This window comes from Ciconia boyciana, chromosome 1 (genome assembly GCF_034638445.1).
Source record: "Ciconia boyciana chromosome 1, ASM3463844v1, whole genome shotgun sequence".
NCBI lineage: Eukaryota > Metazoa > Chordata > Aves > Ciconiiformes > Ciconiidae > Ciconia > Ciconia boyciana.
Genome location: NC_132934.1, coordinates 1,527,726 through 1,547,432, shown reverse-complemented (window position 1 = coordinate 1,547,432; position 19,707 = coordinate 1,527,726). Strand labels below are relative to the sequence as shown.

Here is a 19,707-nt window from a genome sequence, read left to right as displayed (position 1 = left end):
TCCTGTAGATCCACACACGCAATCCCCCGATGTCTAGATCCTTCCGCGCCAGGGATGAGTTACCAGCCCCCTTGGGAAGGGAGGCAGGTCCTGGTGCCGGGGGTAGCCCCCTTCTCAGCCTTCGCTCCAGGGAGCCATGCAGTCGTTGAGGGCAGGGCCTGACGGAAGCCGAGCTGGGGAAACTGGGCTGCTCACAGTTTTCCTTCGAGCCCTTAAATCATGTTTTATAAGAATGCGGGCTTCCTTGTGAAAAGCTTCTAGTCCCTCTGGGTGCAAGAAAAAGCTTGAAAACAAACATTAAAGTTTAAAAATCATGAAGACAACCCCCCAAGCCATCTTTTATTTAAAAACAAAAAAAACCCCTCTCCTGATTTTAAAGTCCATTCACAATCTTCTGACATGGGACTAGCTATACCACACACAATCTATCGCCAGCGTGGATCCACTTTTGAAATAGGGATGTAGCCTTACATGTGTGATTATTTTCTCGAAATCTTCCAATATCAGCAACTACAGAGATAAAAAATGAAAGATGAAGCGTTAGTTTTTCAAGGAACTTTCGCGTAAGTTTTTTCAGTTCATGACTTAATAGTTGGGACGAGTTTTAAAATGTCAGCTGGCTGAAGCAGGTTTTAAAATTGTTTACCGTGACACAGAGGGTGGGAATTATCTCAGCGTACTGTAAATATCTGGTGTGAACATCTGCCACGGATGGTGCAGCTAGGCTCCCTTCAGAGACTGGAGAGAAACGTACTCTTAGGGTACAATTCATCTGACCTAATTTAGGCATTTACTTTAGGATGAGATGAATCATGTCCTGGAAGTGCCTATTTCTTTCCAGTGACTATAAGGGGAGTCTAGACAGCCAGCACAGATGTGGACGTGCACATCTCATCGGATGAATCGCATCCAACGCGATTAAGGCTTGACCTCAGCCACGCTGCTATTTGGCTGTAACATATCGACAATCTGATGTGTCACGGTACGCTGATGCAGTGTGAAATTAAATAGCAACGTGATGCTGCTTCAGGGTGCTCTAGTAAAACGGGATTTGGGTCGTACAAGACATTCCCTCCTGATGGGATCACATCTTGCTACAAAGCAGTAATTTTAAATGTAAGTAATTAAAATGCCATGCAGCATTTTAAGCCCCAATTTAAATATATTTATAAAACTTGCTGTCAACTTACCGGCATAGGATCTCTGCACTCCTCAGAGTTATTTTTGGATCGATGCTGTCACAATGTGCTCACTCGGGGCACGTCTGGCAGCACAGCCGGGACCCTCACGACAAGAAAGACATTGAGGGGCTGGAGCGTGTCCAAAGAAGGGCAACGAAGCTGGGGAAGGGTCTGGAGCACAAGGCTGATGGGGAGCGGCTGAGGGACCTGGGGTTGTTCAGCCTGGAGAAAAGGAGGTTGAGGGGAGACCTCATCGCTCTCTACAGCTGCCCGAAAGGAGGGTGTAGAGAGGTGGGGTCGGTCTCTTCTCCCAGGTAACAAGTGATAGGACGAGAGGAAATGGCCTCAAGTTGCGCCGGGGGGGGTTAGACTGGACATTAGGAAAAATTTCTTCACTGAAAGGGTTGTGAAGCATTGGAACAGGCTGCCCAGGGAAGTGGTGGAGTCGCCATCCCTGGAGGTATTTAAAAGCCATGTGGATGTGGCGCTTAGAGACATGGTTTAGTGGTGGACTTGGCAGTTCTAGGTTAACGGTTGGACTCGATGATCTTAAAGGTCTTTTCCAACCTAAATGCTTCTATGATTGCATGATGTGGATACATGGGAACCAAGCCCATCAGCTCTCAGCACCCACCTGCAGCGTGTCAAGCAGTCCCTGCCTAAACGATTCCATGATTTCATGGCGAGATCCACGCGCCTCCCGTGACAGCACGGCGGCTCATCCTGTGCAGCAGGCTGGTGCCACCCTGAGGGGAGGCCTCTCCTCACTCGGGGGCGTTTCAGGAGGAGATGCCATTCTGAGACTGCAATGTCCCCGCTGCTGGAGAAGGGGTAGGTCCCGTCGTGCTCCAGCAGCCCGGCCCTGGCAGCCGGGAGGGCTGGGGAGAGGTTGGGTGGCCCCGCTCCGCCCCCCCCAAAAATGGCGCCTCGCCCTCCTCCATCGCCTCCCTTTTCCCGCCTTTTGCAACCGGCGGCCGCGCGCACGTGACACACCCCCCCGCGCGTGCGCAGTGAGGAGCGAGGAGGAGGGGGGGGAGGGGGGAGGGGGGCGACGAGGCGCTCAGGTGGGCGGGGCCGCCGGCCGGCGCGCGCGTGAGGACGTGGCGCTTTCCAGCCAATCGGCGCCCGCGTCTCCGTCGGGGAGAGGCGGGGCTGCGGCGGGCGGAGGGGGCGGGAGCGAAGGGGCGGGGAGGTGGGCGGAGGGCAGCGTGGGGGCGGGCCAACGGGCGGACGGGCGGCGGGAGAGTCCAATCAGAGTGCCGTACGTAGCGGCGGGGGAGGTGGAGCGGCGCTCTGATTGGCCGGCGGGGAGAGAGCGCGGGGGGCCGTGCGGCGTGGCGCGGCGCCTACTTCCGGTCGGCGGAGCGGCTGAGGAGAGCGGGCGGCGGCGGCGGCTCCCGGTAACGGTGAGGGGTGGGCCCGGCCCGGCGGGGCGGGAGGGGTTCCTGGGCCCGGCCCGGCGGCGGGGGTGGCCCTTGGGAGCGGGTAGCGGCCGGCCCTGCTCTGGAGACGCGTTATGGGGGAGCGGTAACGTGGCACCGGCCGGGCTGGGCCTCGGGAGCTCCGGGCCTGGTCGCCATGGGAACCGGCGGGGGGTCGGGGAGCAGCATCGCTGTGTCCCCCCCCGACCGGTCCTGTTCGCCTGGGGCTGCCCCGCCGGCCAGGCCCGGGGATGCGGGTCCAGGCCGCGGCGGTGCCGGTCCCGCCCTGTGCAACGGTGCCCGTGCCCCGGCGGAGATGGGGCGGCGGGGGGGGGGGCAGGCGCTTGCTGGGCCTCCCTGCGGCTTCCCTGGGAAAGGAGCGGCTCCACGGCCTCGTTATCCCCGGGGGATGAGCCTCCATCCTCAGCCCGCACCCCCCCCCCCGGTGCTCCCCGGGGGCCGGTACCGGGCTCCCGCTGCCCGTCCCTCCGTCAGGGCCCCCCGGGCCGGGCAGGCGTCGGGCCTGGCCCGGCCTCGGCCGCATCCTGCAGCGGGATAAGCGGCTGCAGGGTCCCCGGTGCTGACCTGCGGGGAGACCCCCGGGGCGAGGAGGGGTCACCCCAGCTCCGTTTGCCTCTTCGTTAACCGTTAGCGAAAACCCGCGCCTTCAAGTCCCCTCCTATACCGGCGAACGTTTGCTTTAGGGTATAAATTGCTGCTTTCTCACCCGTTATTTGTTTTAGCTCCCGCTTAAAATCCCGCAGGCCTCGGGGAGCAGAGCGCCGAGTCCTCAGTCGCTGCCGTTAATCGCACAGCAGGGCGAACGTTGGCGGTTTGCTGGTCGGAAGGGACCCGTTAACGACCCCAAACCGACCCCGATACTCGACGCCATCCTCCGTTATCCCCGCGCTTGCGTCCGCGCGCCTTTCGGCCTGGCGGCCTCTTTGTCACCGTCGCCCCTGTTGTAACGCGGAGCCGCGTCAGCGGCATGCGGAGGTCACCCGCTGCTCTTCCACCCGTGGATAAGGACCAGGTTTGCCCGTCAGCCCCAGGCCGCTGGGGAACGGGATTAATCCCTTTAAAAGCCAAACTAGAGGCAAATTCCTACATTTGAGCGAATTATCTTGTCTCTAGGGGTTTTTTTCTGTCAGCCTAGCCGGCCTCCCGGGGGGAAGGGGTTTCTCGCTGTCGGCCACCTCCGAACATCACCACAAAACCAAGCCCAGCGCAGAATCCCGAGTTCCTCCGTCCGTATCGCTGCAAAACCAACCCGAGTCCCGAGTTCCTCCGCCAGCCAAGGTTCCGGGAGGTCCCGTTCTGAGGGAATACCTCCCGACTCCCCGCCGCTAATTGCCGCTTCCGACTTCCCCGTGGTTCACCGCCCAGACCCTTTTATTTAGGAGAACAGAGAACTTGCCGGCGTCCCTTCCCGTAGCGGTTTGTGGTTTGCTGAACTAGCTGGGGAGAGAAGAGCGGCGCACGTAATCGAGCTCAAAGCCTTATTTTTTCCCAAAACTGCGAGCTCCGAGGGAAATTTGGGGGTCAATCCTATTGGTAGAGCAGCCGTTGGTCAGCAGAAGCTGTTACTGATGTGAATTATTTATGAATAACGGGTGGTTTATGGGTTGTTTTTTTTTTTTGTCCCACCAAGCACTAGAGCCGCATCTTGACCCACAGAGGTAAAGGCTCGTTGCCTCCCTGGCACCCGGCGCAATGCCAAGATACGTGTTTCGAGGTCAGATTGTCCCTTTTAATCACCTCCAACTGGCTCACGGCCTCTCTGTGTCGACACCGTAGATAAAATCACGGTATTTACACCCATTCCGGGTCACCCTGTGCTTTAATCCGGCCCGCTCCCAGGATCTGCGGGAGGTTGGTCTGTGGTGGGCAGGTCCTCGACGCTGGGATGTGCTCGGAGCGAGCCGGAGTCTGGTCCTGCTTGTAAATATATATACAGAGCTCCTCTTAAATAACGCCTGGGGGGTGTCCCCACCCCGTCCTGCTGAGGTCACGGCCGCGCTGGATTGCATCAGAGGTGGCCGGGGGTTGAGGATTTTCACCCGGATCGAGCTGGGATCGCGAACGGCCGCTCTTCATCCGGTTTGCTTTCCGATCCTCCCGTCCCCGGGAGGATGCGGCTTTTTCCCCGCCTCGCCTGATGGCCGCTTCAAGGCTCGTTCCACGTGGTTGGAGACCGATAGGAGCGGCGATTAAATCTTTCCGCCGCCCTCTCGAGAGGCGAGACGTGAGGAGATGGGGAAGGGATTAAGTCACCCAGCCCGGGGAGAATCCCTGGGGGAGCTGCCGCTGCTCCCACCTTCCTCGTCATCTCCTCATCCTCCGCAGCAACCCGTGCCCGCGGGTGCCGGGCAAAGCCTCGGGGCTGGCGGCTCGTGCTGGCTGCCTCCTGCCTCTCGAATGGGTTTGTACAGGTCCAAACCCAGAATCCTCTGCATCTCTGATGTTTATAGTATAGCTTCTGCTGCAGAAATTACCTGCGTGTTGGGAATAGCTGCTGCTCTTCCAGCTTTGCCATCCTTCCCGATGCTCCGGCGCGCACGCGTCTTTTCCCTTCGGCTAAACAATGCCGGAACTTCCCTTTTATTTGGATTAATTAATGGCCCAAAGCCCGGGGCATCGTCACGTGTTTCCCGTGTACGAGACCAGAACTCGCAGCCCTTGTCCCTTCCCGCCGCAGAGCGCTCGCTCTTCCTTTGAGATCCCCGCGTTGGTGGACGCGGTTGTGGTGGTGGGATTCCTCTTTTTCTTTCTTTTTTTTTTTCCCCCCAGCGGAGCGGTGCTTTCCAGCTTTCTTGACAGGAAAACTGGCGACGCTCTCGCCTCCTCGGGCTTTGGCTCCTCTCCTTTGCTCGCCGGCTGCTGCCGCGCCTCAGCCCTGAGGTCGCTCTGCCCGTTCCCGAGAGGGGAAGGGCAGCTTTGCCATCACCGCGCCGAAGGCTTCGCTCCCTAGGAAGCCTCCGGAGATCTCCAGAGCCGGAGAGGGAGCGGCAGAGGTGCTTAGCGAACGTCACCCGGTGCCAGGCAGGGTTTCTGCGAGTGCCGAGCCTGCCATCAGCTGTGTCCCGCTCCCTCTCGCCCCTCGGGTTCCTAACGCTGCCGAGCCGACCGGGCTGCTGACCCACGGATAGCTGCCGGACCGGCCGCGGCTCGCAGGAGGCATTTCCTCGTGGCCCTCGTGGGGACGGAGCCGGCCGCAGCTCTCCAGCTGCGGCCTGAGCACGCCTCGTGCCGCAGAGCGGCCAAACCCGCTCCGACCCGGCCGGCAGAACAACCGCCTTTAGGGCAAAGCAGTCGGGTGCATCCTCACTCCCTGACCTTCTTTTAAATTGATTTTTGACTTTTTTCCAGTCTTTTCTCCTGTCACAACACCCCCTTCTAGCAGGCAGAGCCCGCTCGCCGTCGTGCCGTTAGCATCTAGCCTCGTGCCGTCCCGTCTTCCTTGGGTCCTTCATCTTCCTCGCGGGTTCGTACCCCGATGGCAGCACGCGGCTGCAGGGTGTGCAGCCCTCCTACGGGGAATTTATATTGCCGGCTTCAAGGGTGAGCTGCTTTCACACCGACTGGGACCTGTTTTCACGCCCAGAAGACAGGAAAAGGGATGAATGTGGCTTAAAGCCAACGCGGTTACGGTGACATCGGAGGTCGAACAGCCCTCGCCCTGTCTGGGAGTCTTTTATTTTGTGGGGCGAGCGGCCCCGACACCCGCTCTCATCGCTGAAGGGATTTCAGACGGCGCAAACGCTGCACGGATAAATCCGTTGGGCATCGTGGGAGGGATTAAAAATGGATTCCTTGCCCTGAACTTTGGGTTTTTTTTTCCCCTTCCGCTAAATTCTAATTTCTAAAAGAAATTTCTAAAAAGAAATTACCTCCTTTCTAACCTCTGCAGGTAATTTCAGCTGCGTGGACTCTTTAACTTCTGGTTTCTACAGGGTAAAATTTAATTTTATAAACTTTTTCAGGCAGGACTGTGCAAGTGGAGTTCTGCCTGCACGGAGAGAGTAGGGCGGCTCGATCCCGCTGCTGGAGAAGTGGGACGGCGTGCTGAGGGATACGTACGTTAGCTGCTTGATTTAAATTTAGATTCAAGAGATAAGGACAGGGAATTATTTCTGAGAGCCCTGTTCCATTGCAGAGCGCGGCTCTCGCGTTTTTCCCCCCAAAATCACCGCGTCCCGAGCGTCTCTGTCGTTGTGTGCATCTGTCACCCGCCCGGGTGGGTGACACCTGGAATTGGGTTCCAGATGGGTGCAGCGAGTCCGGTGGGACTTGAATTAACGGTGAAATACGCGTGGGCGAGGCTTCCATCCACGTCGCTCCGACCTGGGGTATCGGAAGTCCCGGAGGAGCGTCTGAAGCCAGCGGGTGGCCAAGATGCCTCGCCGGGAAGGAGGGGGGGTTTTTTTGGGGAGGGGGGGGGAGACCCAACCCCACGGGGAGGGAATCGGGCAGGAGGACGTGAGAGCAGAGGGCAGCCGGCGCGGCTGGCGACCGCCTTGGCAGGGGCCGCGTATCGGGCGATCCGCCGCGCGCGTTTGCCACGCATCCTTCGCATTCCTCGCCGAGCAGGCTCTCCTTCCAACAAACGCAGTTGTTGCTCCCTGCCGTACGGAGGGGCTCGGCTGGGGCTCGCGTGAGGGGTTTTGGGAGCAGGGGAGCCGCTCCGAGTTGTGCGTTAACGAGAGTTTCCGCAAGCGCCGTAGGGCTGGGAGATGGCTTTGCCCAGATAATCTGTATTTAATTCATCGGCTCTTGCTGTTTTGGTGTCAGAGTTCTGGTTTGCCACCCTGGAAGCGGCGACGTGCTGCTCCGGCGTCCCCGTCACCACGCGAGCTCCTAAATTCCCCTTCTCCTGTCGTGCCGTAGGTGCCTCTGAACCACCATGACCATCCCCCAGCTCCTCCTGTGCCTGTCTCTCTCCATGCTCTGCATCTCGAGCAAACCCACCGAGAAGAAGGACCGGGTTCACCACGACCCGCAGCTCAGCGACAAGGTCCACGACGATGCGCAGAACTTCGACTACGACCACGACGCTTTCCTCGGCGCGGATGAGGCCAAAACCTTCGATCAGCTCACGCCGGAGGAGAGCAAGGAGAGACTCGGGTAAGGAAAAGAGCCGAAATAAAAACCTGATTGGGAGAGAACGAATCCACAGTGGCCATAAACGTCACCCCGGCGTTCACGTATGTTCTCTTGCACCTCGGGTGGCAGAGGCAGTCTCAACTAGAGCCTTCTAAATGTCATTTTTAAGGCAGTAGTAACCGAAATGTAGCGACCAACACCAATGGTGACAAAGTTATGCGGCACGTGTGCAGTTCTCCTCGCTGGAGATCTTGCTCTCAGCCTGCAAGGTCACCTTGAGGCATTCCAACCGTGCACGCTTGCTTCTAAGCACCAAATACTCCCCAAAACTACAAAATAGAAATGAAAATAAGCATCTTTTCCCTTCGCTGTACTCAAACCGTGCTAAACAGCGCTTGCTGGTCTCCAGAGTCTGAAGGCCTGGGGAAGCGCTTCCGTTTTCCTGCCACCTTCTCCTTCCCAGTTGAGAAGCAACTGGGAAGCCGCAAAGTTAGCGAAAAGAGAGCATCTCTTGAAAATTAACTTCTGCTTCCTCGCTTTGCCTCCCCCTGCCACCCGCGGACGTCAGGACAGGGTGTTCGGAGGAGGCGGCCGGCGCTGGCCCTGGCAGTTTCGGCTCCTGGGTGCTGCAGCGTGTGGCTTTGTGCGGCAGCAGCTGCCGGCGCAGTTGTTCACCTTGGGCTTAGAAAAGCTCAAACCTTCGGAGGTTCCGCCCTGACGAGACATTTTTCGGAGACTCTTGAGGGTCGCGCTCCCGCCTGGCACCTCCCCGGTGAGCTTGGCCTTGCCGTTGGGACGCTCCTCAAGATGTCGGGCCGAAAGACTGAATGGTGACGGTCCAAATTGCCCGTTTTGTCTGGTTTTTTTTTTTTTCCTGATTTTTGAAGACAGCAGGCTGGCGGCGTTGCTGGCGCCTGGATGAGCTTCGCTCACCAGCGTACTCCTCCTCGTGAGAGCCCAACGTCTTGACCGCATGCTACAGCCAGTGGAGCAGCACGTCCTGCAGACCACAATGAAAATCGGGAGGGTTTTGGTTGTTTTTGGGTTTTTTTTTGAGGGGGATGAGGCTCCCTGATGAGAAGGGAAAGCTTAACCACACGTAGGTGCTCAGGGAAATCCCACTGGAGGGAGGGAAACCAGAGGGACGCAGCCGGATTTGCCGGGCAGGGTGACGCCAGGCTTGCCCCTGTGCTTTAGCATCCATATGGACCATCCGGGCTACCAGCCTGGGGCGGGAGGTAGCCGCAGGCCTCTCCACCGGCGCTTTGCTCTCGATAAAGGGCTGGGCAACGGCAACGCCACGTCTGCCCTAAAGGAATCTTTGCTGGAGGCTGGAGCCTGGGGTTGTTTTTATCCTCTGGGGACTCTTCAGCCTGGAAAAACTCTTTGGACCCCGGAATCCGTTGCAGCAAGGCCCTCGTCGGTCTGCAAACTGCAAAATAAGACGGGCTGGGTGGCTTTTTGCGAGGGGACGTAGTCTGGAGAGAAGCTCTTGATTTTTTTTTTTTTTTCCACCCCCCCCTAAAGCAGGAGTGAATGTGAAGGGGAACGTGCGGCTCTGGCTGCGGAGAGCAGAAATAACGCCGGCGATCCTCCCCTCCTGCGCTGTTTTCCTGACCCGTAGGCTTTGTCATGGCTCTGCGCTTTAATTTCATTGTTCTGCTGAGTTATCTACTGGAAAAAGCTGGCAGTGGGAGCGGGGCCGGGGTAAGAGTTTCCACTCGGCTGTTTTAACGAGGCCGTTTCAAACTGCTCTCGCCCTTGACATAAAACAGCTTTTTTTTTTTTTTTTTTCTTTTTGGTCAGAGGCAAATTAATCACACTTTCCTGAGCTTGAATTGGTTTGATAAACTTGTTATGAATGTTACAATTATGTAAATGATTTTTTTAATGGCTGTCGTGCTGTTGAAAGGACCCAGTTTTCTGGGAGAGAGCTCTGGCTCCGCGTTTCCCGGCTCGGTTTCCGTCCGGCTCTTCTCACATCCCCGTTCCTTGGGGATTTCAGACCAGGATTTTGGACGAGCGTCCCGTGCTCTACCTTGTTTTTCTTTAAAGCCTGCCGAATTAAGGGAACGCTCTGCCGCTTTTCCTGGCAATAACGCTGAGCAAACAGGAATTCCCTTGCTTCCCCGGGACGCCGTGAGTGGGAAAGCAAAGCGGCCCGTCAGCTCCAGCTGCCAGCCGTCACAGAACATCTGGTGCCCCTGCCACCCCCTCCCCGCGCAGGGTGCTGCGGCGTTATGTGACAAAACTGCAGGGTGGGTTTTTTGTTGGTTTTTTTTTTTTTAATAATTAAACTTATGGTTTTCCTCGTTTCTGCCCTGGGAAACCGGCCTGCGAGCATCTGGGTTTGGCACAAAGCCGCTGAACCGGCTGAATCGGAGGTTTAGGAGATGCCAAAGTGTCCCCAGCGGTGCCGAGCTTGCCCGGGGCTCCCGCTGGGGACGGAGTTTAACTTTCCCTTAATGCAATTAAACGGGGAAGCTGTTCTCTAATTAAACTTTTGAACTGCTGCTGCCCCACCTAGAAACCTTTCCTGGAAAAGTCGCCTTGGCTATCTACCGATGCGGGCTCCAATTCTTCATGGCAGTGCTTTTTTTTTTTTTCTTTCCCCCCCCCGCCCCCCGCAATGGCAGCGAGCCGTGCCCATGCCCGAGCTCCGGGTGCCGAGCAGCGCTTCTCGGCTCGGCTGGTGGCCGATTTCTCGTCGCCCTTGGCTGGGCAGCTGAAAAGTGGTTTTGCGTGAGATCTGCCGCTGCCCAGATCTCGTCGCTTCGGCTGCTCTGCTCTGTCGCTGCTTCGTTTTGCTGACGCTCGGGGGGGGGGGGCGGTTTGGTGGCACGGAAACCTTTTTAATAAGGCTGGGATGGTTCAGATTTTATGGTCGGGGAGGCAGCTGGGGAAATTCCCGCTGGGATCCAATCCTCTGAGGCCACTTTGTGATAAAGCCGGGGAAGGATGATGCCCGCTTTTCCTGGGAAGCGAGTCTCCAGCCAGCCCGCTCCTTGACTCTTGTGTTTGCAATTTAACCGTTTGCAAACACCGCGGGAGCCTTTACCCCGTGCCGTACCCTCTCGCAGGAGAGCGTGGCGTGCTCTCGTGGTGCTCGTGCTGTCCCGCTCTCCCCCGTGGCAACGCGATAGGTAAAAGTTGAATTGTTGCCCTGAAATAGCGATTATTAAAATGTGCCTGTAAAACGAGTCAGGCCTCCGAAACGCGGTGCACCAGCTGCCACGGGTAAAGTACGGCATCGAGCTGAAAGACTCTTCTAGAAGAAGTAAAGCAAATATTTTTACGAATCTTCTCCCAGCTACCTATGCAGTTTTTAGGAACGTCCTTTGTGCCGCGGAGGAAATCGTGGGTTTGCTTTTTAAAAGCAATTATGGAACAACAAAACCTGGGTGGCTCCAGCCTCCCATCTGTTTGACGGGGCCGGGTCTGCGCTGGATGTTTCGCTTTGCATCAAGATTCTGGGAATTAATAGTCTTGCGGTGATTGAAAACACCGTCTTTTAAAATTCCTCCAATTATTCGAGTTAGGGATTACTGAACTTAAGAGAACTGGTTTTGCGTTGAAGTTTCCTGTTAAAAGAAAAAAAAAAAAACCAAACCAAACCATCCTGGTTCACCAAGGAAAATGTTTTGGGCTGCCATCCCCGGCTTTAATCGCCTGGTGCTGCCGGGTGGGGAGCGCAAAACTGAAAGTTCCCAGCGCCGAGCTTGAAACTCAGCGTGGGCTGTGACCGCCCTGCGTCGTGCAAACACCACGAGTGCTCCTAGGAGTAAAACACGAGGAAGGGCGAGGATTAAACGGCCCAGCTCCCCTCCCCGTGCCGGAGGCTCGTGTGCATCTGCCTATGGATCTCTGCATTCCTCCCGGCGGTTTTTCTTCACAGCTGCTGCTAAAAATAAAGAAGGCATGCGGCCTCGTACCGTGCTTTCTTTATAAACCACGCATCTCCGGTTTCTCCCTCGGTAGATGGGTGGGCATCGTCCTCGGGTGGGACCCGACATCGACGTCAGCTTCTCGTCGCGGTCCTAGGAGGGTTTTTCTCTGCCTTGCTGGGTTGGGCGTGCAAACGAGCCAAAGCTCGGTCTTTGTACCCCTTCCCCGGGGCCGGTCTTCCCACTTTTAATGTAAGTACGTGTACGTGCTTAACTCCCTGCGCCCCGTCGAGGCGGGGAGATGCCCGACGGGGTGTTTTCCCAAGGTCTAACGAGGAAATGCTTTCCCCTAAGACGCGCGATTCCTGACGAATGCGAAACCTGAACGGCCCAAGAGTGAGCAAGCCGGCGTTTCGGCGGCTAAACCCTACGTTGGTTTTAAGGACGAGCCGTCCGTGTGGCCAAGTTGCCGGGACCTGGTTATAAAGACCTCGACTTGCTCACTCTGGCGCGCAGGGGTAGCCTGCCGCCGCTTGAAATGCTCTGCCCGGTAGAAGTAGAGCCTTGTTTCCCTTAACTTTTGCTGGATTTTTCTGCATTTTCTACAGAAAGATTGTAAGTAAAATAGATGAAGACAAAGACGGGTTTGTAACTGTGGAAGAGCTGAAAGACTGGATTAAGTTTGCACAAAAGCGCTGGATATACGAGGATGTAGAGCGGCAGTGGAAAGGGCACGACCTCAATGAGGACGGCCTCATTTCTTGGGAGGAATATAAAAATGCCACCTACGGCTACATCTTAGGTAGGTCTCTACTCTGGGGATAAAAACTTTGCGGAGCCGGCGCTTGAAACTTGCTGTTTTGTTTTTGTAGAATGATTGTAGATAAGATAGACACGGATAAGGATGGGTTTGTGACGGAGGGGGAGCTGAAAGCCTGGATTAAGAAGGCCCAGAAGAAATACGTGTATGACAGTGTCGAACGCCAGTGGCAGGAGTTTGACATGAATCAAGATGGATTTATCTCCTGGGATGAGTACAGAAACGTGACATATGGCACTTACCTCGGTAAGGGGCAAGGTGTCCGATCTGGTGGTGGTCTCTAATCAATAAAGCAGAAGTGCGATGGAGCAGAGCGGGAGCTCTCCTCTCAGCCCCCAAAGCCTCCGACTAAAACCAAAACAGCCTCCTCCGAATTTGCCTTCTGACGGCATTAACGAAGGGCGATCTAAGGGGGAAAAAACGAGAAAGAAAAACCGAACCCAGGGCGAAGCTCGCCATCCGCACGCAGCTTTGCAGCTCTGCTTTATTGATGCACTTAATTGTGAAAATTAGCTCGAAACTCAGTCGTGAGCAATGACGTGATGAAAGGCACACGGGGTAACGCGTTTTTTTCCCTTCTAGCTTTTGAATTTCAAGCTACCGGTGGCATTTAGTACCTGCAGAGAAAGAAGCCGACTGGCTGTAGAAGCCACGTTTTTCGGGGTGTCTGCACCCTTCCTAAACCTCTGAAGATCGTTAGCAAAGAGTCTTTTAATCACTTCCCAAAGCCCTGGGTGCTCATCTGGGTTTCTCCACTTGTCCTGGGCAGGAGCTTTAGCTTAGGGCTTGCAGATTTGGGCACGTAAGACGGGTCAGCAACCCTGTAAGGACTGAACACCCCCAGGAGCGAGGTCAGAAGAAGCTCTTCTGGGGTTAAGACGTTAGAAAAATACCAGTTCCCCTTCCGCTTGTTCCCGCCTCCTGGAACGTAGACATATATGGTATGATGAGCTACAGCTTGAAAGCACGAAATAAAGTTTAATTTACTAAATATTTCCAAAGATAGTCAAATGCTCTGCAGAACGTATGGAGGCCGTTGCCTCGCCGTTCTGGCTCATCCCTCTTCCCTCGGGCTGTTTCACGGCTTCTTCTAAAAGAGGGGGTTTAAAGCTCGAGGAAGAGCGAAGCTTGCCGTGCTGGCGGCCGGGGAAGTCAGCCCTCCATGACCCCGTCGGGTCTTACTAAGCTTCCCAGACCCCCTCAGGCTTGGGACAGGTCTTACTAAGCCTCATTTTTCCCTTAATAGTGTAATTCCCGAGATCCACAGAAAGCCTAGCCTATCTGCCTGTTCAAATCCAGCCTTGAAGGGGGAGAAGAGGTCCTAGGAAGGCTTTTATCACACTTTTTGCAGTCCACGCGGTGGGATTTATAACCTGCAGGTGTAGAATATTAAAAGAAAACAAACAAAAACCAAACAAACCACCTTAATGAGAAAAAAAAAAACCAACACCTTAATGAGAAAACCATTTCTCAAGCCTAATGTGGAAGAGAGGGGAGCGCCTGGCCCCCGTGACGGACGATACGCCGTAAAGATCTCACCAGCCGGAGCCGGGGACCGGCGCTCGACGCCGAGTGCCCTTGGCAGGTACCGACAAAGCCTATTATAGTGCTGCTCCCGCGTACTTTTTGTCCTCACTGAATGCCGGGAGGATCCCAGCCGCCCCGCTCTGGCACCCACGCCGCCGGGCTGGACCCGGCAGAGCCCTGCCTGCCGAATGCCTTGGCTCCGTCCTCCTTTTTCAGCAGGAATTGCTTTTCCACAGCGCCTTTCTGCTGAAATATTCCCGTCCCTTACACGAGACTCTCCCCTCCCTTCTTTCTTCCCCTCTCCGGCCGGAGCGGCGCTGGAAATGCCTCTGGAGAGCTTGACCCGTGGCCAAGAGGCCGGCCGATCCCTTAATCGAGTTAAGAACATCCCTCTCCCGGCGCGTGGGAGCCGAGGCACCGCCCTCCGTTGCTGCTCTACTGAGTATTTAAAAAATGCTTGCTTTTTGTCATCAAAATGAAATGCTGTTTGCTGTTGGTTTGGGTTTTTTTTTCTTTAAACTTCAGTACTGTATTAGTCACTGGGTTGCACCCAGTACTGTAATAAAGGAGCTCGGCGTGCATCGGCGCCGAAGGCTGTTTCTGTGGATCTAAATCCTGCTTTCCATCGGGAAAGCAAAATACTAAGTGATAAACAACCAACAGCTTCATCTTAAAGTAAAATTCCCTTTAAAACCTCCTGAAAAATAAGAATATAATAATACCACCACACTTTTTTTTGTTCTTCCGTCCCATCGGACTCACTCGTCACCACGGGTGGGTTCTGAAACCAGAAACGCTCGCGTCTGTCCCGCTCCTATCGCTCGGGAAGATTAAAAAGTTGAGCTTGGGGCTTTGCTGCCTGCAGCTCCCGGGCGATTCCCCGGCTCTCTCCCCTCAGTCCGCCCTATAAAACGTTTCAGAGGTCAGGGACTAAAATGCAGAACGTTTTTGGGTGGGTTTACCCCTTGTTAAACACTCAGCTCGCTCGGCTCTCTGCTGCTTGCCACCTGATTAAAGCTGATTAAAGCCACTCGGACAAATGGCAGAACCACCTGCATTAAAAGAAATTGCTTTTAACTCCGACTCGCTCCGCTTGTCCTGCAAGCTGATGCTGATCCTGAGGCTTTTGTTTGCTCTCGCCGAGCTTTCGGCGTCCGCCGCTTTCCGAGGTGAAAGCTTGGGAATAGAACAGGAAACTTTAGGCTTAATTACGCCCTAAAATAAAATCTTCTTACCGTCTTATATTTAATGGTTGGCCTTACAGCTGCTTAATCCCCTGCCTTTTGTCCTGGATGTAAACAGAGAAGGGGAGGGAGCCTTTTTTTAGACCAGGCCTGGCTCTCGCTTAACTTCACCCCCCAAGGATTCGGCTGCGTCCTCCTCCTCTATCGATATTTTTCTATAGGCTGACAAACAAAGCCGACTTCGGTATCCCGAAGCTTATCTATAGCTGTTGGCGTAGCTATATCTAGTGGCCATATGTGCCCAGATATTCCCGCTGCGGCGGGCGCTGGGTGATGTTTCGTTGGCTTTGAAGCCGCCCCGGCAGTGGAGAGCAATATCCCCTTACACATTCTCCTCCAGAAATAGCTTGGGCTGAGCCACCGGGGCCGCGCCAGCCAAAAAAACCCCCGATCCCTGTCTCCTGGGGGCATCTTCCCTGGGAATGCTCGTCTCCCACAGCCGCTGGCAGCTCCTCCTCCTCCTCCTCTTCCTCCTGGTAGAGGAGGTGCGGGAGAGACATGACGGCCGCCATTACCTAAAATTCAGGCTGCCGTGGCGAAGCGTTGGGAGGTTGAGGTTGGGTTCGGGTTGGGTTGAAGTTGAGGAGGTTGGGTTGAAGTTGAGGAGGTTGGGTTGAGGTTGAGGAGGTTGGGTTGAGGTTGGGGTTGGGCTGGGTTGAGGTTGGGTTGAGGTTGGGTTGAGGTTGAGGTTGGGTTGAGTTTGAGGTTGAGGTTGGGTTGAGGTTGGGTTCGGGTTGAGGTTGGGTTGAGGTTGGGTTCAGGTTGAGGTTGGGTCGAGGAGGTTGGGTTGAAGTTGAGTTGGGTTGGGTTGGTGGTGACGACCATGGGGCATCTCCCCCCTACCCGAGCTGACCTGGGGCGACTGCCTCTTCTCTTCTCCTGCCCAGATGACCCAGACCCCGATGACGGATTTAATTACAAACAAATGATGGTGCGAGATGAACGACGTTTCAAGATGGCTGACAAGGACGGCGACTTGACCGCCACCAAGGAAGAGTTCACCGCCTTTCTGCACCCCGAAGAGTACGATTACATGAAAGATATAGTCGTGCAGGTGGGTCCGCCGCGGCCGGGGACCTGCGGGCGGTGGCCTCGCACAAAATACGGCGTTGACGGTAAAGAAACGGGCGGAGACACGGGCGGAGACGGATCCAGGGGTGGCTGTGGGCAGAGACGATCGGCCGCGGAACACGAAACGTGGCTTTTGGGGGTTTTTTAGCACGCGGATGGCGTCCTCGCGCTCGCTGGGGCTGGCACGGGGCTGGAGCCGTGCCGGTAAAGGGCTCACGGTGAGGGGGGGACTCGCTCCGAGCGCGGCTAACCGCCGTCTCCTCCTTGCAGGAAACCATGGAGGACATCGACAAGAACGGGGACGGCTTCATTGACCTGGAGGAGTACATAGGTGAGACGCCGGCCCCTCGGCTCTGCCGCCGCGTCCCCTCCTCGCCGCGTCCGGCGGGAGCAGCTGCCGGCACGCGCTTTTCCCGGCCCTCCCCCTCCTGGAATTTTATTATCTCTCTTAACTCCCTCGCTTTAGACCTGCCCCGCTCCCCCGTCCTCGCCGAGGGATCGCCGGGTTAAATCCCAAAGCGGCGACAGGCGCTGGGGGCTCGGGGTGGGACGAGCGGCTTGCGGACCCCCCCCCCACACCCACACCCCCCGAGGGAAGGCGGCGTCTGCTCAAAATCCGGCGTTTTCCGCTCTTTAACGCGGCGGGGGCCGCGCGTCCCTGCCTCCTCCCTTGGCGGCGGCGGGGCCTTTTTAACACCCCTTATCTGAAATGGAAAAGCGGCGGTGAGGGGCGGCGAGAAAGCGCGTCCGACTCCAAAATATGTCGGGAGAAACGCCGCTTGCTTCTCCCCGCCGATTTCAAGCGGCGCTTGAAGATTTCGGGGGTGAATTTAAGGAAATCGAAGAGGTTTAAAGTCAAGCCTGGCGGAGGATTTCCGTCTTCCCCACCGGGACACGAGGGTCTCGTCCTCGTGGTCTTGAAAGCGGCGGCCCGTGGTCTTAACCGGGCGCGACCCGCGCTCCCGTGGGACGGCGGAGACGTGCGCGCGCGCGTCCCGCCGGCGATCTTCCTTCGGGATGGATCCGGTGGAGGGACGTAGAGCCCACGGCTGTGCCTTCCAGGTGACATGTACAGCCACGACGGGGACGCCGACGAGCCCGAGTGGGTGAAGACGGAGAGAGAACAATTCGTGGAGTTCAGAGACAAGAACCGCGACGGCAAAATGGACAAGGAGGAAACCAAAGATTGGATCCTCCCTTCCGATTACGACCACGCCGAGGCGGAAGCGCGGCACCTCGTCTACGAATCCGACCAGAACAAGGTGGGGACGGTGCCGGGGATGCGTCCGTGTGTGTCCCCCCCCCTCCCCGATTCGGGATCCCTGCCGCAGCCGGGCCCGCGGCCCTCGACGTCACGGCTCGGACGCCTTCCTTTCCCCGCCGCTCCGGCTAACGGCTCGGCGAGCCCCTTCGTTAAGCTAATTACGCCTTGCCTGGGCGCAGCGGGTCTCGGAGGGGTCGAGTGGGGGGGGTTTCTTTTTGGATTTTTTTGGGGCGGGGGGAGCCGGGGAGGGAGGACGGCAACCGCCGCGGCGTAAGTGATGGGAATTGGTGTCTGCTCTCCCGCAGGACGGCAAGCTGACCAAAGAGGAGATCGTGGAGAAGTACGACTTGTTCGTGGGGAGTCAGGCCACGGACTTCGGGGAGGCCTTGGTGCGACACGACGAATTTTAAGAGCTGTACAGAGCTAAGCCGTTTCTTACATAATTTATTTTTTACAGTTTCTGGGATTATCACAAGAAACGTTTTTTCGCTACTGAGACTGTTATTTCAGGCGATGAGGTGAAACGAAACGAAAATCTCTCTTCCCGTCCTTTTTACTTTTATTTTCTTTTTTTTTTTTCCCCTTCTTCCCAAAGGGACGGGGACTCGCTCTTGGGAAAACCACCTCTCATTACGACACTTTGGGTTTTTTTTTTTGTTTTTTTTTAAATTTACCCATCGTTTTGTGGTCTTAACGAGTTCTGTTGATTTTTTGTCTTGCTTTTGGTTCCGCGGGAAGCGAAGAAACGCGTCTCCTGACGAGCTAAGGGTAGCGCGACGCTCGCGGTTCTCCCCTCGCCCTGCCTCCCTCTCCCCTCTGGTTTGCTGGTACGTAAATTAAAATTAAAAACCCACCCAAAAAACCAAAAAACAACCAACCAAACCCAAGAAAACAAAACGAGAATAAAGCCGGAGAACAATAGGGCCAAAAGGAAAAAAAAAAATCAAATAAAACCCGAGGTGAGTCAGGCTTTTGTTTTAGACCGGGCTTTGCAAATCCGTCGGGGTTCGGCCGTCCCGCGGGCGGCCGCGCTCGGCTCCCGGCCTCGGGCGGGATTTTCGGGCGGGAGCTGCCCGTCCGTCCCCGGCGCTTTTTTGGGAAGAGCCGGATTTGCAAACCCTCTCCGAAACGGCAGCGGGGCTCGGCCCGGCCTCCTCCCGCTCCCTCCGCCATTTACCGAGCCCGTTAAATCCCGTGACGTCCATCGGAGCCGCGCGGCCGCAAGGAAAACCCGCGGCGACCCGGGCCGACGCTGTCGGTCCTCTCCCCGGCAAAACGCTTCCCCGCTTCGGCAGCCCCGGGCGTCGCTCAAAGTGCCTTGAATCCACCCAAAAAACGCCGCGAAGGAGGAACGCCGGGGCCGGCGCGCGGCCGGAGGGGGACGCACGCCGCCGCGCTCGCCGCCCTCCCCTCGCGTGAAGTCGCTCCTCTCGATTTATTATCGCTATTCGTTATTATCCTTTTTCTTTTTAACCGTGCGTTCCCCGCTCCGCCCAGGGACGGCTCGCGGCCCGCTCGGCACGGCCACCGCCCGCTCGGCCGACCCGCGGCGACGTGGATCCTTCTCCGGCGGCGTGGAGAAGGTCGGTGCCGCCGCCCGCCGCGGCGCGGGGTCTTTCCCCCCCAAAATCGGTCTCCTCCGGGGGTGAAGAGCGCGGGCTGTACCGCATGTAATCCCCCTCGTGTCCCACGTACCTCCCTCGACGTCACGCTGCCGATACGCCTCGGTGGCGGAGCGGCTCATCCCCGGCGAGATCCGCGCTCCGCCCTCGCCGATTTGGCCGGCGGCGATCGCTCGCGCCCTCGGCCCCGGCTGCTTCCCCCCCCCACCCCACGCCCGACCCCTCGCCCGCTCCGGCGCGCTCGGCTTTCCCACCCAGAAGGACTCGGAAGCGGCGAGCGAGCGTTAACGACTTCAGACACTAATTTTGTCGCGTCCCCCCCCCCCCCGTCTTTATTCCTCCGATATTTCTCCTCGCGGGATGATTTAATTTTTAATTTTTGTCCGTCTGGTGTAAAACGGAGCTCGGCACCGTGCCGGAGGGTTCCGCGGCTCAATAAACCTGTTTACATCCACCCCAGAAGCCGGGTCGGGGTTTTGCTGCGCGACGCCGGGGTCTCGCGCCCGAATCGCGCCTGTTTTACCCCAAAATTGTGATGGGGGGTGAACCCCCCGGGCCGGACCGGGCCCC

General features: G+C 56.8%; 1 protein-coding gene and 1 long non-coding RNA gene across 4 annotated transcripts; one reads left to right on the top strand and one right to left on the bottom strand.

Moving 5' to 3' along the window:
• Nucleotides 1-331: 331 nt before the first annotated feature.
• On the bottom strand, nt 332-2,050 carry LOC140649421 (uncharacterized). Its single transcript, XR_012041620.1, has 3 exons — nt 1,816-2,050; nt 1,191-1,403; nt 332-510 (listed from the first exon to the last, which is right to left on the bottom strand). It is a non-coding gene; the product is annotated as an uncharacterized lncRNA (long non-coding RNA).
• Nucleotides 2,051-2,474: 424 nt separating this feature from the next.
• On the top strand, nt 2,475-19,599 carry CALU (calumenin). Of its 3 annotated transcripts, none has more exons than XM_072856591.1 (7): nt 2,475-2,581; nt 7,490-7,726; nt 12,462-12,655; nt 16,068-16,234; nt 16,522-16,582; nt 17,314-17,513; nt 17,821-19,599. In XM_072856591.1, the coding sequence occupies exons 2-7, from the start codon at nt 7,506-7,508 to the stop codon at nt 17,923-17,925; spliced, it is 948 nt and encodes a 315-aa protein (XP_072712692.1). In that variant the 5' UTR covers nt 2,475-2,581; nt 7,490-7,505; the 3' UTR covers nt 17,926-19,599. The 3 variants fall into 3 exon arrangements, with proteins under 3 accessions (XP_072712692.1, XP_072712672.1, XP_072712682.1); XM_072856571.1 differs by having other exon boundaries at nt 2,509-2,587; XM_072856581.1 differs by lacking the exon at nt 12,462-12,655 and adding an exon at nt 12,198-12,391 and having other exon boundaries at nt 2,509-2,587.
• Nucleotides 19,600-19,707: the final 108 nt, after the last annotated feature.

Bases quoted from the DNA above. Each gene is read 5' to 3' on its own strand.
- CALU (XM_072856591.1), top strand. From the start codon at position 7,506: ATGACCATCCCCCAGCTCCTCCTGTGCCTGTCTCTCTCCATGCTCTGC. The intron at 12,656-16,067 runs GTAAGGGGCAAG...TCTCCTGCCCAG, and splicing joins GACATATGGCACTTACCTCG to ATGACCCAGACCCCGATGAC. The intron at 16,235-16,521 runs GTGGGTCCGCCG...TCCTCCTTGCAG, and splicing joins TGAAAGATATAGTCGTGCAG to GAAACCATGGAGGACATCGA.